The sequence below is a fragment of the Colletotrichum costaricense genome (genome assembly GCF_030867565.1).
Source record: "Colletotrichum costaricense strain IMI 309622 chromosome Unknown Scaffold_5.1, whole genome shotgun sequence".
NCBI classification, from domain to species: domain Eukaryota; kingdom Fungi; phylum Ascomycota; class Sordariomycetes; order Glomerellales; family Glomerellaceae; genus Colletotrichum; species Colletotrichum costaricense.
The window spans coordinates 1,805,378-1,820,796 of NW_026848234.1; the positions used below are offsets into that span (position 1 = coordinate 1,805,378).

The 15,419-nt window shown below is 53.4% G+C and overlaps 7 protein-coding genes across 7 annotated transcripts; 3 read left to right on the forward strand and 4 right to left on the reverse strand.

The window, feature by feature from the left end:
* Window positions 1–317: 317 nt before the first annotated feature.
* Window positions 318–842, reverse strand: CCOS01_05732 (uncharacterized protein; the record flags this gene model as incomplete). Its single annotated transcript, XM_060453909.1, has 1 exon — window positions 318–842. One exon carries the CDS (start codon window positions 840–842, stop codon window positions 318–320), a length of 525 nt encoding a protein of 174 aa, XP_060315681.1.
* Window positions 843–1,164: 322 nt separating this feature from the next.
* On the forward strand, window positions 1,165–2,952 carry CCOS01_05733 (uncharacterized protein; the record flags this gene model as incomplete). The annotated part of the gene is made up of 2 exons (XM_060453910.1): window positions 1,165–1,456; window positions 1,580–2,952. The coding sequence occupies 2 exons, from the start codon at window positions 1,165–1,167 to the stop codon at window positions 2,950–2,952; spliced, it is 1,665 nt and encodes a 554-aa protein (XP_060315682.1).
* Window positions 2,953–3,805: 853 nt separating this feature from the next.
* On the forward strand, window positions 3,806–4,213 carry CCOS01_05734 (uncharacterized protein; the record flags this gene model as incomplete). The annotated part of the gene is made up of 1 exon (XM_060453911.1): window positions 3,806–4,213. The coding sequence occupies one exon, from the start codon at window positions 3,806–3,808 to the stop codon at window positions 4,211–4,213; it is 408 nt and encodes a 135-aa protein (XP_060315683.1).
* Window positions 4,214–4,792: 579 nt separating this feature from the next.
* On the reverse strand, window positions 4,793–5,035 carry CCOS01_05735 (uncharacterized protein; the record flags this gene model as incomplete). The annotated part of the gene is made up of 1 exon (XM_060453912.1): window positions 4,793–5,035. The coding sequence occupies one exon, from the start codon at window positions 5,033–5,035 to the stop codon at window positions 4,793–4,795; it is 243 nt and encodes an 80-aa protein (XP_060315684.1).
* Window positions 5,036–6,198: 1,163 nt separating this feature from the next.
* On the forward strand, window positions 6,199–6,977 carry CCOS01_05736 (uncharacterized protein; the record flags this gene model as incomplete). Its single annotated transcript, XM_060453913.1, has 3 exons — window positions 6,199–6,663; window positions 6,751–6,854; window positions 6,917–6,977. The coding sequence occupies 3 exons, from the start codon at window positions 6,199–6,201 to the stop codon at window positions 6,975–6,977; spliced, it is 630 nt and encodes a 209-aa protein (XP_060315685.1).
* A 3,338-nt stretch (window positions 6,978–10,315) lies between these two features.
* Window positions 10,316–10,969, reverse strand: CCOS01_05737 (uncharacterized protein; the record flags this gene model as incomplete). Its single annotated transcript, XM_060453914.1, has 1 exon — window positions 10,316–10,969. The coding sequence occupies one exon, from the start codon at window positions 10,967–10,969 to the stop codon at window positions 10,316–10,318; it is 654 nt and encodes a 217-aa protein (XP_060315686.1).
* Window positions 10,970–12,975: 2,006 nt separating this feature from the next.
* On the reverse strand, window positions 12,976–15,333 carry CCOS01_05738 (uncharacterized protein; the record flags this gene model as incomplete). Its single annotated transcript, XM_060453915.1, has 4 exons — window positions 12,976–13,250; window positions 13,303–13,950; window positions 14,011–14,846; window positions 14,912–15,333. 4 exons carry the CDS (start codon window positions 15,331–15,333, stop codon window positions 12,976–12,978), a joined length of 2,181 nt encoding a protein of 726 aa, XP_060315687.1.
* Window positions 15,334–15,419: the final 86 nt, after the last annotated feature.

Sequence of the window (15,419 nt, forward strand, 5' to 3'; positions counted from 1 at the left end):
GGTGGAACAGGTGGGAACCGGTGGGCCGTCGAATCCTGACTCGCCCCGGTTTTCCACGGAGCAGAGCCCTTCTTTCTGACTTTTGTCGTCGGTCGTTGTCAGCAATGAGTGAGATGGGGTTTCCAAAAATGATAACCATGTGGAAGCCACACAAGCTGTCTAGGTTTTGGATCAAAACTCTGTTTCTTACGCGGGGCCTGGGGGGTCCCCCAGCAACCTCGGGATCTGAAGTTGGCCTCCCCCTACTTCATACCACCCTCGGCCCTTCACCCATCACTGACCAGTACTCCATTCAGGTACCTCACGGTCAGCCTTCACTACTGCACCCTCTGCCAAAACCGTGTCGAACAGTACCTGCAACTGGCTGATGCTCTGGCCCGGGTGTCTCGTGCCATGCTGACCGGCGCACCCCAACTCCGCTTGACCCCCATCACCAAGCCGCCTAGTTGTGCCGTTCCGTGCCTGGCACATCCGGAGCTCACCACAAGCAGGGCGGTGGAATTGTGAACAGGCAGGCCAGAACAGACGATGGTCGATCCACAACCGGTCCGGAAAAGCCGCTGCTCAGAGACAAACTCTGAATGGGGGTAGAAGGTGGACAATCCGCGGAGGAATGCCAAAGATGAGCAATAGCAGCCCCCCTGTGCCGCACCCGGCCCAGCTCTTAAAGTCCAACCTTTGCCTGACACACCTGTGGTGCTCATCGCTGCTGTGATTCCGTTTTGCCTTTCGGAGGAGCGACTAGCATTTTCCCAACTGGGACACACCTCCGTGGTGAGCGACCGCCGCTCAGTTGTCAGGTCTGTTTCACGACAATCTCGACTGGCCCCAGGAGTCGTCATCGCAATTCCACGGATTACCTCGTTATTGAGTAACGAAATTTGTATCGCCGTTGGAGGACCTGGTAGCGTTGGCGCCGTCGTCGAGACCGCGCGGGCTCTGGGTCAAAGAATAGAGACTCAGAGTATTGCGCCATCTGATGTTCGTAGTGCTACGGACGTATGCCAAAAAAGACACCTCTTGCATGCTTCCGTGGGTGTTTTTCTTCAGCCCTTCAGGGCACCAGCCACTCCGCAATATTCGGGACTAACACATAGATCTGGTTGAACGCGGGAGGGCGTACACAGTTGCTCTTGCTTTGCCACAAAGACCCAGAGGCTGGTGATGATTATCAAGTCGTTCATTGGCGGTGCTGACTTGGAGTTGATAGGCGACTACAAGCCTCCTGGCTGCGACTTCAACCGCGTCATTGTAAACTTTACTGCCACCTCTGCAGGGCGCCAACTGGATCGGCTGGCTTTGTTATATTTCGGTGACACGGAGGTATGGAGAACATCCACTGCGGAGCCCAGAGCGCCGCCCGGAATCATCTGGACCTATTGGAAAGACATGACCCCGTATCTTAGTCTCTGGAAGACTCCTCAGAAGATCATTTTCGACTTGCCCAACCTCATCGGTAAGTAAGCCCATGTCCCGTATCCCAGTTCCTCCAGGCTCCAAAACCAAGTGACCTGCCATCCCCGAATCCTTCCCTCGGAGACTTCGGAGTGGGGGCCAAAACGGCTAACGCGCCGCCAAGACGACAGGTTTACGGGGCCCTTCAACTGCACCCTGACCGCAACCTTTTTCAAAAGCGACGTCGAAACCGACAGTGCACCCCCGGCTGACCTCATCATCCCCATCTCATCACGGAACGCGTCCTCCAACACAGGCAGTGCCTGGCAAGTGCCTGAACGTGAAGCCGTGAGCACTGTCAAATTTCCACGCAATGCCAATCGAGCAGTCTTCTCCGTCTCGGCCAATGGCCAAGGAACCGAGGAATTTTGGTGGAGCAATGTACTTCAGAGCGATGCTGCAGCTTTCAATGCCACCGTCGGTATGGCTCCGGATGGTAGCCCGTGGCGTGAGGTGCAAGTCATCATTGATGACCAGCTAGCCGGTGTTCAATGGCCGTTCCCTGTTATTTTCACTGGAGGCGTGGTTCCCAGTTTCCATCGCCCGCTTGTGGGCCTTGATGCCTACGATTTACGGGAACACGAGATCGACATCTCGCCATGGCTCCCGGTTCTGAGTGATGGCAAGGAGCACACATTCAAGATCAAAATCGCCGGCCTCGCGGATGACGGACAAAAAACGATTGTGAATACGACGGTTGGCAACTTCTGGGTCGTGTCTGGCAAAGTTTTCCTATGGCTGGACGAAGAGGGCTCCATTACGACCGGGAAACCGCCCACCGTATCAATCTCGGACCCTGATATCAAAATCACTGGTCGGGCCCTAGGAAAGAACTCTACAGGCGCCAACGAAACTCTTGCATTCAATCTGGATGTGACGAGGATGATCTCTGTCAAAGGCGAAGTAGTCTCCAAGAAAGGGACCAAAAATCCTGAATGGACTCAAAAGCTATCGTATACCAACAATGCGACGCTAGGCCAATTTGGTCGCAATGGCTTCAATAACTTCATCATCACCGGGACAGACGAACTGACGGGGATGGGCACATACAAGTCAACATATTCGTACCCGCTGATCGTCAATCAAACTGCCAACATGTCAGCAAATGGTGATCTGAGCCTGGACGCAACACTATTCCAAGAATTGAGGTTGGAAGTCGAAGGTGTCGGTGTTTACCCGACCGGGCTTGAGGCTTACAATAACCCAACCCGCAACAGGCAGGGACAAAGCAGCCAGTACAAGACTTCCAAACTCTCAACGTTCCGGAACGGAACGGCAGTCTTCAACATGCCGGCAGATATGAAGAGCAGCTCAGCATTTGGCACTACTCGGCAGGTGTTCCGGTTCAGCGGCGGCCGAGACGGTGCACGTGACGTGGAGCTATACACAAGGAGAGTGAGAGCAAGCAACAACACGGTGCTCTCTGACGAAGAGAAGTCCGCCGATGGGCGTGAGAAGGTTTTGACCGCCTCAAACCCTTTAGGAGAAGCCAATTAAGATCGGCAAATGTGCACTAGTTACAGGTGAAGGCTCTCAAGTTTCAACTTCCAAGAGGCTGGTATCAAGCACTTGAGACCAGCCGTGAGCAGTTGCTGAGTAGACATGGACAAACATGGACAAACATGCCATGTCGGACTCCGGATTACACCGACCAGCTGGAATTTGGCACGGACGAAAAGACGGGAGGCTTCAGGCTACTCTGGCACTACTGAGCTGGGCCCAAGTGCACTGGCAGGTCTGCTAGCCGCTTGTGGCAGAGGTGAGAAAGTGTCTCACCTTACACTGCCGTTGGCAAGTTGGCAGGTTGTCGAATCGGGATTTGCTTTTTAAACTTTCGGGGTTAGAAGCAAACGGCGAAATAGCCGTCATCTCCTCCCCCCCCCCCCCGGTCTAGTGTAGTGTATTCGTACGCGGTCCACCATACAAACCGATCAGCCATGTTTCGGTGCAGCCTGCTCGACCGGGGTACGGAGATGGAAAAGCAAGGGTCAGAGGCGACCAGCCAGAGGGCCATAGGCTACCTGGCTACCCCTAATGAGTCTACGTAGTAGGTAGCCAGAGACCAGCCTGAACGACGAAAAGACAGCCTGCTGCCAGGCGTGCAAGGCAGGGAGGAATAGAGTTAGCACAGCCTACGATTACATCCCTCGGGATAAGCTTTACGGCGCGCCTGCCAAATCTCGTTCCCCTTTCCCCGGCAGCGATCTACAGCGAATCTGGGTGGCAGGTTGAGTTACATCGCATCACGCTCTGGCAAGACCAGGGAGTGCCTATACCAAGTAGTAAGGTGCTGTATGATCTCGAGACCAGCAATGTTTCCATCGTTGTTGGCCATTCGTTGCGACCCTTCATGCCAATTCCACTTTCTGCTAGGGAAGCTTGTTGGAGGGTGACTGGCTGTTCATCTGCTGCTCATGGCACGACATTTCCTCCTCCTTCTCGTACGGGAACCAGTCCCTGTGCGAGGGCTCGAGGGCATGTCATGCACTACCAAAGTCTAAAGAGACCCCAAAAAATCCCACGGCAAATCGCAAATCCCATGTTCTGTCTCGCCTACGGATACTATGTAATACTGGGGGGGGCTCGAAGGGAACTGCCTTTCCCGGACGATATGCTCCACCTGGGCAGATTTGTCGTCCATCTCATCATTCCTCCAATTCCATCCCGTGCACGCGAGACGGCTGTCCAAAACACACCAACCACAGACGATACGCAGATTACGCAGTTACGCGGCTTTCCCAGCAGTGAGGGAGGCTAGCGCGCCGCACCAGCCTCTCAGCAGCTACACACGTTTGGACAGAAAGCCTAATGAGATTTGCAAGCGCTCGATCCAAGCCTCATACATCACTGGAAGCCCGGCAGTCTGGGAGAGAGGGACCATCCCCAAGCACGCACACACGGCACGCCGCACACCTCACTGAAAAGCTCAAAGGAGGGCGCGGGAATGACAAACTATGGAGGGGCGTGTGGCGCTTGTGTCGGTCTGGTCTAGTTCCATTCCCACACCATCTCCTCTTTCGCATCTGAAGTAACGAAAATAGGGGTCATCGCCGTGGAGCTCCATGTTGATCGTCGATATACAACAAAGACACTATCAGGAAACCTTAATATTCCTTTTTGCCTTGGCCACCGATTAGTGATTACCGGTGTTGTTCTTACTCTCACTGACTGGCTCTCATCTTCTCTCGGACACTGCGCGCACTCGCATCCATCCTCCAAAAACTCTATGATCGTCAGATGTCCACTCCGTCGCAGATAAGCTTTGGGAGCATTGCTCACCATCTCAGTTGCCTTTTGCTGCGCGCTTCCCCATCGAACATGGTGCCCGGGCGATCGATCACGGTAGTGTGGTCTCCAGTCGAGAATACCACGCTACGGGGCGGCCGCCTCTTGTACAGGAATGGCAAGGTCGCAGCGAGTAAGTCTTCGTGGGAGCCGCTTTGGCGGTTGGCGGTCGGCTTGGCTTCAAGCTCCAGGAGTGGGACGCGCCTCGTGTCTTCGTACTCCGTACTCGTACGGAGTAGTTCGCGACTATTTCTCGCAAGAAATCGGGCTGGATTTCCTTGGCGCTGTCGCCCATTAACCGACCAAGATGGCCAAGCTTTCCTCCAACATTCCTTGACAGGCCTGGCTCTTGGTTGTATGGTCGAGTAGGTATGGAGTACGGTACTTGACTCACGCCCACCCCCTTACAAATAGCCGAAGTTCTACCTAGAGAGCACATCAACTGCCAAGTTGAGGTGAACCGGGGGCGGTGATTGGAGGATCGTCTCAAGACTTGTCGTCCCCATAGAAGATCTCCCAGTCGTGACTCCATTTACACGCCCTTTCCGAGCCTATAAGCAGTCCTAGGCCCGGGGTCCGGGTGGGCAGTGAAAAGAAGGTTTAGAGCCGCCGTGGGTGCAGATGCGGGTCTCTCTTTGTGCCGTTCTTGTCCCATGGATTCGCAACGCACCGCAACGCACCGCACGGGAGCGTACCGCAGTACGTAACGCGAAGCGCGGAGGTCAGCGGAGTCTCAGCGTGACGTCGGCCGGGGGGCTGGAGGGAACTCTGTGGTGCGAAAGAAATCGTGCGTCTTGAAGATGTATCGGTACGAGTTCACCGCACGTCGCCGGGCCGGCATGTTTATGCCACTCAGCGAGATACAGGGCTGGGGCAGGTGATTATGGTCAGCATCACAAGGCCACACCTTACGAACCCTCTTCACGGCGCAGCATACGGACACCATACGGGGCACTTCGGCGAGTGTCAGGCAGCTCGGCGAGGCCAGATTAGAAGCTTGAGGCAGAGTCGAACTCAATAGGCGAGGACCGACTTGGTACTGTCAGAGAGAGACGAGAGACACGTAGCTAGGACCTGTCAGGCCGCCCACACGCCCTGCAAGAGAATTGGAGAACCGAAAAGTCAAAAAGTCTAACAAGTCGTGGAGTTGTAAGAGCATATGCTGCGGTTGCGCTGGGCATTGTTCGATCGTATGTTTTGTTCTAGAAGGTTTCTTGGACTCGGGAGTCGAAGGTGGGAGTACTCCGTATCCTATCTTCTCTTCTTGGGAACTACTGCGATGCTGGTCCTATCCTGCAGCCTGCAAACTGGGGTTAGGCCGGTTCGGCCATGTGCCGTTTTTTTATTTTTATTTTCACTTCCCTACGGAACGTCCTGCGGACTTGTACTGGGGGAAACCTTTAGGTTCAGGTACGTTTGGAACTTGGCGATGCCGCGATACTGCGTATGGAGTGAGGCATGCTCCCGCCGCTGCTGCAGCCTATTGATGCCATACAACACAAGCAAGGGGTAAACTCTACAAGGGACGAAAAATTCGTGGCTCTCTCTTCCTTGCTTCAAAGTGAGGCATCTCATGCAGAAGCATGGCCTGGGGCTGCGGGCATGCGAGGGACGACAGGCTGCTGGGTAGGCCAGCATGGCGGGGTACGAATAGGTTCAGGCACAGCAGCAGCGGCGGCGGCGGCGGCAACAGCAGGGCCGTCGTCGCCTGATGGGCTCGATGCGAAGCACCTGGGCGGGCGTGATCTCGGTGCGAAGCGAATCGACGAAATGAAGCGCGCCAATGCAATTGCTACTGCCGGTGTCGGTGCCGATGTGCCGATGCCAGTGTCAAAGTTGTCAACCGATCGTGACCGATGGATGCTGCTGATGCAGCGGGAGGTTGCTTCGCCCATTCATTTCCTTTCCAACTCTGTCTGCTCGGTGTGTTGCACCGTTCAGACGGTTCAGCTGTCCAAGGGGTGTGGTGATATGGCTCAACGGCACGTTAGGTACAACACCTACAACTAGTCACATATTGAGCTCGCCGAGAGCACAGCTTGCCATGGGCCATCGATGCGCGAACTTTGCATACTTTCAGCCGTTGGGATTATTGCCTATTCCAGAGAGGGAGGGAGTATGTGAGTATATGCACACCGCAACGATTACCCTAGCCACATTCTGACAGTTGTCGCAGGAGAGAACTGACCAAAACCACACTCTCCATGAAGTTTGCTGAACGAAAACCAAAACGCTGAAAGGGGTATCGGGTAGATGGTGTGACAGCTGGCGTTTGCCTGGTCCATGCCGTCCATAGCTAGGCCTAGGCCCTTTGGGTGTGTCTACGCAGTAAAGGAAAACAGGACGGGACGGTAAAGAGGGAGAGAGTAATTTGGGAGAAAAGTGTGGTTTAGGTACGTATACTCCCCTAGAGGTCAGGGTACCGTGACTGCTACAGGTATCGATGACAACAGCAAGAACAGAAGCACGAGGGCGGCGTATGCCCGAGGAGGGTCGGAGGGAAGAAGCAAAGAAGAGGGTGGGACGGGCCACAGGTGGGAAAACCTTAATTACCAAAAGGGGCGCGTACATGAATTCCGCATCTCTGGCGTTCTTGCTCTAGCCTCCTTTGCGGTTGGTGGGCTGTAGTCATCATTGACAAGTCAAGCCACACATCCTTCTCTCTTTTCTATGTGTGTGTGTGTGTCTCTCTCTCTCTCTCTAACATACACACACCCTCTACAAAAGTCCGCTACAGAGAAAAGGGAAGCTATCCCGTCTCTTTGGGTTCCTTAGTCGCAAAGACATGTGATTGAGAGTCTAGGCATCCCACCACACCAATTTTGTAATTCCCAAAGCAATCACGGTAATAGTCGCCGCTGACGGGAACAAACGAAAGACTACTGAACTTGCTAGCTACGGGCGGTCGGATAGTATATTGCGTAGTAGACAATCCGGTGTCGTCGACGACGACGAACCTCCCACACGCCTCCTCCTTTTCCCCGGGGGTCTGGTGATCTAGCGTTGCACCACCGAATAAGGCGTATCGCGTATCGCGTGGCATCTTTCACGCCGTTCACGCCTACCTTACGGATGCTCTTTTTCCATTCTTCACTACGCTTTTCCGTCCACCTTCTCGGCTCACAAGTTACAACTCTCTTTTCCAGATGGCGCCGCCGTCCACCCGCCGTCACCGCCGTAAGCATGTGTAGTCTCGCAGCGTACCCCTGGAAGAGGGCAAGATTGAAAATCGAAAAACATAACGGGCATTTGATGCAAACACAAGGCTTCAGAGGTTCATTCCAACCAAAGCTCCGTATCTAGCGTACGCCTATTCGTTGCTGCCCAAAAGTGCAGTGAATCAACAAATGCAAACGGGGGGGGGGGGGGGGACAGGGTGGTGTGATCGACATCATCGTCAACCGAACCACGGGAAAACAAGATGCGTAAGCTGAGTAGTAGGTCCCCCGTGGAAGTGTTGGACGTCTTTGACTGGCAAGGCAAAAGAGATGCGGGCGCTGAGATGCATGACATTTGCCGATTGACATGTTCATCCCGTCCGGGTGGGCGGGCAACTCACCGTCAAAGCTCTCTTTTTACTTTCTTTCCCCCCTCCTCGCTGTCACTTGTGTCTCGCTCGTTCGTCTCTGTCAGCAGGATCAAATCTTTTAATAATAGACTTTTTAGGGATTTGCGAAAACTAAGGGGACCTACTGACGACGACGACGACGACGTCTTTCCGTTCGCACTCGCGACTTTGGATTTCCATCGTCTGTAGGTAAGTTCGGTTCGCAACCGGGAGCCTTCAAAAGTTTGCGCAAAAACCTACAAGTCTACAGATGAAATAGCATGTATACGAGAGTCCACAATTGGTTAGAGGGGAGCTTTGGTCTTGGTGGTTCAAGCCTCTCTTTTGACCGTGCAACTAAACTCTACTCTTTTCTTTTTACCATCACTACTAGAGTTTACATCTTCGGTCCACGGTCTTGTCCAAGAGTAAAGACTGTGGTCGGACGAGCAGATTGGGCAAAATGAGGAGAGGGAAAAAGAAAGGGAGAGAGAGATTATAGTTTTGACCGCGCAGGTCTTGGACTCAATTTACGTGTCAAGGGCAAAAGAATCAAAGAGGCAAGTGGACAAGAGGGATAATAAACTTCCGCACCACGACAGAGCACGTTCCTGTGTAACTTGTAAGAGGACCTTCTTGTTTACAAGATTTGATGCGGCTTTCAGGTCGATGTGATCATGCATATCGGCCTGACTTCTCACGGCACCTCCCCCCTGGCCTGTCAACGAAGTCAGAAGGAACGGGGACGAGACTTTCTTTTTCAGCAGAAAAAAAAAACCAACGCAAGTTGAGTCGATTCTTTTGCGGCGGTGAGGTAAGGTAAACGAAAAAAATGAAAACCTGAATGTGGGATATAAACCTTAATTGCCTTTGTTCGCTCACCAACCAATGTGTGAAGTCAGGAAGAAATTCTGCCCCCTCGCACTTGGCCCCACTTCCCACATTCCCAAACCATGGTTGTTTCCCCCAACCGTGCCACGGCATAGCAAAGACGTACATAGTACAGCCAAAAAAGACCGGCAGGCAAAAGGGGGGGAAAAGATCTTTGCTTTGTGAGGCGTCGAAAAATTGGAGATGACTTCGACCGGTGAGGGGAATGCAAAGCAGGGGCGTGAGGAGGTGGGTGGTGGTGATGAGGGGGAGGCGGACAGGGGCGTGGAGATGGGGGGACTCAAGGGCCCAGCAAGGTTTGGAAAAAAGTTTAGCATGCGTTCTTGATATTGTTCAAGTCTTTTTGTCGGGGCGTGGGCAGTCTTGTACTACCATGGCTTGAGAGGGATTCCGTGCCGTGCTGCACCACCAGAGTCTAAATATCGCTGGGTTGATAAGGGGCGTACGTACAGGTTTTGCTTATTCAAGGGGGAACAGCGAGAAGGGTTGAGAGGGATTCTCAGGGCCGTTGTAGCGACGATACGGAAAGTATTTTGGAGGAAAGGGAAAGTGGGAGGGGCGTGAGCGTGAGCCGTGGAGAAAGTACACGCGTACGGCCGTAACCAAGTGCGGTAGGAACTAGCAATGCCTTATTGTCTTGTCATCGAGAATGGCCGGGCTTCTGCCGTAGTCCTCTTGCAGAAGGGTGTGTATGTAGGTGAGTGTGGCGTGGCTTAAGGCTGGTTTGGACGAACAACAATTCTCCGGAGTAGATTCCGGTTGTCAAAACAACAGGCCAACGGGGGATGGATGATTTCGTAAAGTTGTCTAGGCGGTTTTGAGAACGGAAGATGAAGGCTTGGATATTTGGGAGATAATGGCTTCCAAAGTTGAGGATGAGGGGATGGGACTGTGTGTACACTAGGGATTTTGGGGGGCGTGTCGACAAGAGCTATTTTGTCCTTTTCCCCGTTGCGCTCTTGCTATCGTGGGGTGGTGCCTTTTCAGCGCAACCGAGCTGAAGAGTCCAAGTAAACTATAAATCTGATTATAGTGGTCATGTAGTCTTGTAGTCAGAGATGGGTAATCAGAGAGACAATGACTTTTTCTTGGTCGTACAACCCGCACAAGCAAGGGCCAAAACAAGCTGATGAGAGATTACGGTGTGTGTACGTGTGTGTGTTTCTTCTTCAATGGCTGAGCTCTTTTGCTAGGAAAAACCTTCCTCACTTCCATCACAACTTTCCTCGCAAGTGTCGAGTTTTGGTTTTGGCTTTCCCTCCCTCGCCACCGCCACACGGCACTTCCAAACCGAACCCTAACAAACCCCTTATCCTGCCTTTTCCACGGGTCTCGCGGTGTCTGGAATTTGCGTTTCGAGTTGGTCCCCAGCGGCGTGGTGTAAGGGTTCTGGTTGCGGGATGAACCAACCAAGATAACCAAAACTCTAAATTTCGATCTGACGATACGGTCACAGAAGAAGAAATGGAGACAAGGTTCAGGGCGGGGGATGGGGGATAACAGAATGAGAATGGGACTTTCAAAACTTGTAGAACTCGGCCGGTGTGGTGTGCTGACACCCGGAGTCTGTGGCCAAGAAAGTGAGAAAAGAGCAAAGTGTAGAGCACGTTTCGTCGCTTTCTCGGTCGTCCCTTGGTCCTTGTCCTGATCTTCGGTGACTTTGCAAATCTTACATCTGGTGTTTTCTCTCCCCCTCCCCCGCGCGTGCCCCTTTCCCGCCCTCACTTGCTTTCTGGCGCTGCCACTTCGCCGGCCCCTTCCCGTCCCGGGCCCATCCCTCCTTTGGACCATTTTTAGTAACCTGATATCAGCTGGGTGTCGTCCTTAACTGCAGAGTTGCGGCCATTGTTTCCCTGGGAAATCTTGCACTGGATGGACCCTCGAAGAGGGGGACCAAGGGAACCCTACACTATCCGTACGGTAGTACCGTAGTATGGATACACGGACACGGACGATGATCGTTGGCTTGGATATAGATTGAACGGCGAGAAGTCCGTGATTTGGCGATGCGCGATGCGCGGCACCAGGAATACGTGTAAGTTGTGATATTGTCAGCATCACTAAGACGAAAAGCAAGCGCCCTGCCTTGATCAATGCTGCCGACTGCGGCTGCTACCACGGATACGATACTATGGAAGAAAAATATCCGATCCGAGGCAGAAAGTTTCCTCAAGAGCCGATTCAAAGCTAAGCATGGTATTCCTCCGAACCTCGAGAGCGAAAGAGAAACAGGGAGTATTCGAAGACTCAGTATTGACCTTGCTGCCAAGTGACCCGCATCCCATCGCTTGGCATCTCCACGTCCGGTATTGTGTCGTGTGAGCTTCTGCAGGTTCGCGACTCGCAGTCGCAAGCAAAAGGCGGGTATGCCGGTTTCTCAATCGCATTCCGGCGGGATGGCAAAGGCCGGCTGTCCCGGAGATTATCGACCGTTGCCGTAAAAAGGGCTCCATAATCCCCACCGAAACTTACAACTCGCCGAAAAGCGCCCTCGGTCGGCGGGACGTTAGGTGGCGGTGGTGGCCGACGTGGTCGTTGTATGTCGTCGTCAATATCCCACCTTCGGCACAGGAGGGGACGTACGTAATCAAATCCCCCCATTCCGTATGTATCGTCTGGAGTTCCCGTCCCGAGCCCCAGAGTGTATCGTCTGAAGTGGTCCGCGACGTCCCAAGACCCGAGTCCCGTGGGCGGGGGGCCGTCTTTCTCATCCAGGGCCTCTATCAATTGTCCAGGGCCTCCATCCAGAGCGAATAAACATTCACCCACCCACCTGGGCTGGAAGAGGAATCACCGTCATGGTTCGTTGAAACTGACACTTACCCCTTTCAGGGTCCATTGCCGCTGCCTGTCTCCCTGCCCACTGCCTTCCTCTTTTTTGACTTTCTCGTGGCACAACGCACAGGACTTGCGGACGGAGCTGGATTCTGCTTTGAGCAGAAAAGGATTCGGTCTCGACTTTTGCATTCCTCTGCCCGTCCCCCGTGTACGAAATACGGACACAATTAAGGGCAGTCTCCAAAGTTCAAAGTTCAATCCTTTTCTTGGCGCTCGTTTCCATGAGGCTCTGCTAAAACACGCCCGAGGGGTCAGCATTTCGATTCGATCTAGAGTGCGGGATCCGTAGGTCTGTGAAAGTGATGATCATCTCCAGGACACACACCACGGAGCTGGCTGCCAATTTGAGCCAAGATCCTCGCCGCCTTTGCGCTTTGGAGCTTCATATTTTGCGGCATGTTCATCCCGGACTCTAAAGTCGTGAGGCTCTGCTTAGGTGCCGTGGCCGCCGATTGATACACTGGGTGTAAGGGGTCTCGGGCTTGAGCTGGTCTCCGAGATGGACAAAGTTCTCGTAATGATGCCGTGGTCGCGCCGTGGTGATATGATGCTTAACGAATTCAACTCCTATTCGTGATGCAAAATAGTGTGTCTATTCACCCCCACGCCTCGTTTCGAGTACAACCCGATGTCCTCTAGATCTCGACCTGGTGGTGTGGAAACACGCGATGCCACTTTCGCCTCAGCTGAGACGACTGGACCAGAGCCACGCCCTTCTGCTGCCGCTGGGTACTGCCCCAAAAGAAACCAAAAAGAACACCACACACCATCCCTCTCCCCCGTACCAAAACTCCCTTGTTCGCATAACCTGACGCTGTAACATGACCGATCGATCGGCATGTCTTCCCATGTCTATCGCTGAGCCCACCGTTTTCAAAGTATTTCCCAAGTTAAACCCCTGAAGAAAACGGAGGGGAGTAAACATTCCCGAGGGATAACGGATCAACCAAGACGGATCTTCAGTCTGCTTCGGCTAATTGCATTATCAACCTAGCAGCCATATCTAGGAAAGGGAAAGGACTTGTGACATCCTTCTCTTCGAGCAGTCTCTTGTCGGCCGTCTCGTAGCCAGAACATTTGAAGTCCACGAGATAGACGCCGTGTTCCATCTCGTATATTTGGATGTCCACGTGCAAGGCTACAAAATCTCGCTTCCCCTCATCATCGCCAACAACATGAAAGCTATCTGGGGTCTTACTACCCTCTGTGGGAGTTCCTGAGGCCTGATGCAGTGCTGTAGTCTGGTTAGTGGGAAACCCTAGATCAGGAAGTATGCAAACACTTACTCGACGTCTCCCATCGGACCTTGATATGCCATGGGTCGGCTGGTAGCTTATATCTCTTGAGAGGATCAATACTGCTAGTTGAATCATTGGCCCCTTGAGGAGCGTATTCCTCGACGAAGCTACCGTCGTTGCTGGGTTGATCGGCCTCATTGCCGTGGACTTTTTCATAGTCTTCGTCGGGCACATAAGTCGCACCGAGCTTGTTCAAGGCCTTGTGAATACACAAGAGGGCTTCCCAAGGCGCATTGCGCGAGCGGATACCGAATTGCCACCTCACAGGCTTTGTCTTCTTCGCCTGAACGACGGGCGTCATGCCTTGTGGCCGTTTGCTGGAATCGTCGAGTCTGACCTGACTGTTCCTGGAGTGAGGCTTGAGATGCCTTGCTGTCTCTTCCCTTTCTGCATCCGTGCGGGCGGATGAGCCTGGCTCGTTGACGACGATTGTTGGCGCTGGATGGTCCTCGGGGCCAGCCTTCTCACGCTCCATGTACTCTTTGTGATAGGTTGGCAGACTGCTAGGCAGAATTCCGATCTTGCTGATGTAGGGTCGTTGCCCACCGACTGTCGAGCCACCCGACCTCGCGGATGATGCACTAGGAAGTGGACTACTAGAGCCATCTTGATCTACTGAAAGTGATGACATGGCCTCTGTTGAAATATTAGACGGTGATTCATCATGTGGACAGGCCCTCGCTGGTAGATACGTACCATTCACTTGCATGAGTTTGTTCTCGCGAACAATCATGTACGCATCTTTAATCGCTGACGGTTCCGCAGCCTGCAAAGCCTCCTCTACGTCCTTCTTTCCGTAACCCATGGTCTTACTGATCTTCTCTGTGACCTCGTTGTGCAACTTCTCCTGGACTCTAGGGGGGGCATTGGGTGCAATGTCACTCTTCTGGATGGCCTTGTTAGGGTCCACGCCTGTGTTGAAGAACTCCTCGACCGGCGGCGCCAGATAAGGCGGCAGGTCAGTCATGAACCAGGGGTCCTGACGGATATCATCAATAGTGGCACGTTGCACAGGGTTGACGACCAGCATCTTCTTAATGAGGCCTGCAGCACCAGAGTTCATCCACTGCGGTATGCTGTATGTGCCGCGTGCAATCTTTGCGAAGAGACTGGGGATATGCTCATCGTCAAAGGGGAGTCTGCCCACTAGCAGGACGTAAAGAATCACGCCACAACTCCACACATCTACCTCTGGGCCAGCGTAAAGCTTGCCACCAATGACTTCGGGTGCGGCATAATTTGGACTTCCGCAACTCGTCTTCAGGAAGTTTCCGTCCGTCATGATGTTGCTCAAACCAAAGTCGGCAATCTTGACATTGAGGTTATCGTCCAGAAGAAGGTTTTCGGGCTTCAGGTCTCGATGCACGATCTTGTGTCGGTGGCAGTACTCGACGGCGCATAGCATCTGTTGAAAGAATCTACGCGCCTCGGGCTCCTTCATTCGGCCGTTTTGCACTATATAGTCGAAAAGCTCTCCGCCTGCATATTCAAGGACCATGATGATCTCGTTGGGGGTCTTGATAACAGTGTATCTGTGTTAATTTGAGTTAGCGATAGGCCTGAAGCGAGCCAGCGTCGTCTCAGACATGTCACATACAATTTGATAATGTGAGGATGTCGCAGAAGCTGTAGGTATTCGATTTCACGCTCCACGCGACCAGCCATGTCTCTGCTGATGAGCTTCTTCCTCGCGATGATCTTGAGAGCAACCTGCTGGCCGGTACCATTGTGGATAGCCAGCTTCACTTTTCCAAAGGAGCCCTCGCCCAGGGTCTTGATGATCTTGTAGGCACCAATGCGCTGCTCCGTCTTGATCTTCTCCCGCAGCGGGGCGGTGGTATCGACGGGCGGTCCCATATTGGCGATGTTTACGGCACCGGGCACAGGCGGTCGTAGTTCGTGATGGCCGGCGGCGGAGGCGGCAGCATCGGAGGCGGCACCGTGCTGCTGGGAGCGTCGTCGGATCTGGGAGGGCGAGAGACTGATATGAAGCTCCTCCTCGTCGAAACCGGAAGCCATATTGTCGGTCGGGAGGGGGGATGGGGGGGACTCAGGTCGTTTTTGTTTGAATGGGGTTGTGGCCGGAGCAAGCCTTTGGACCACAC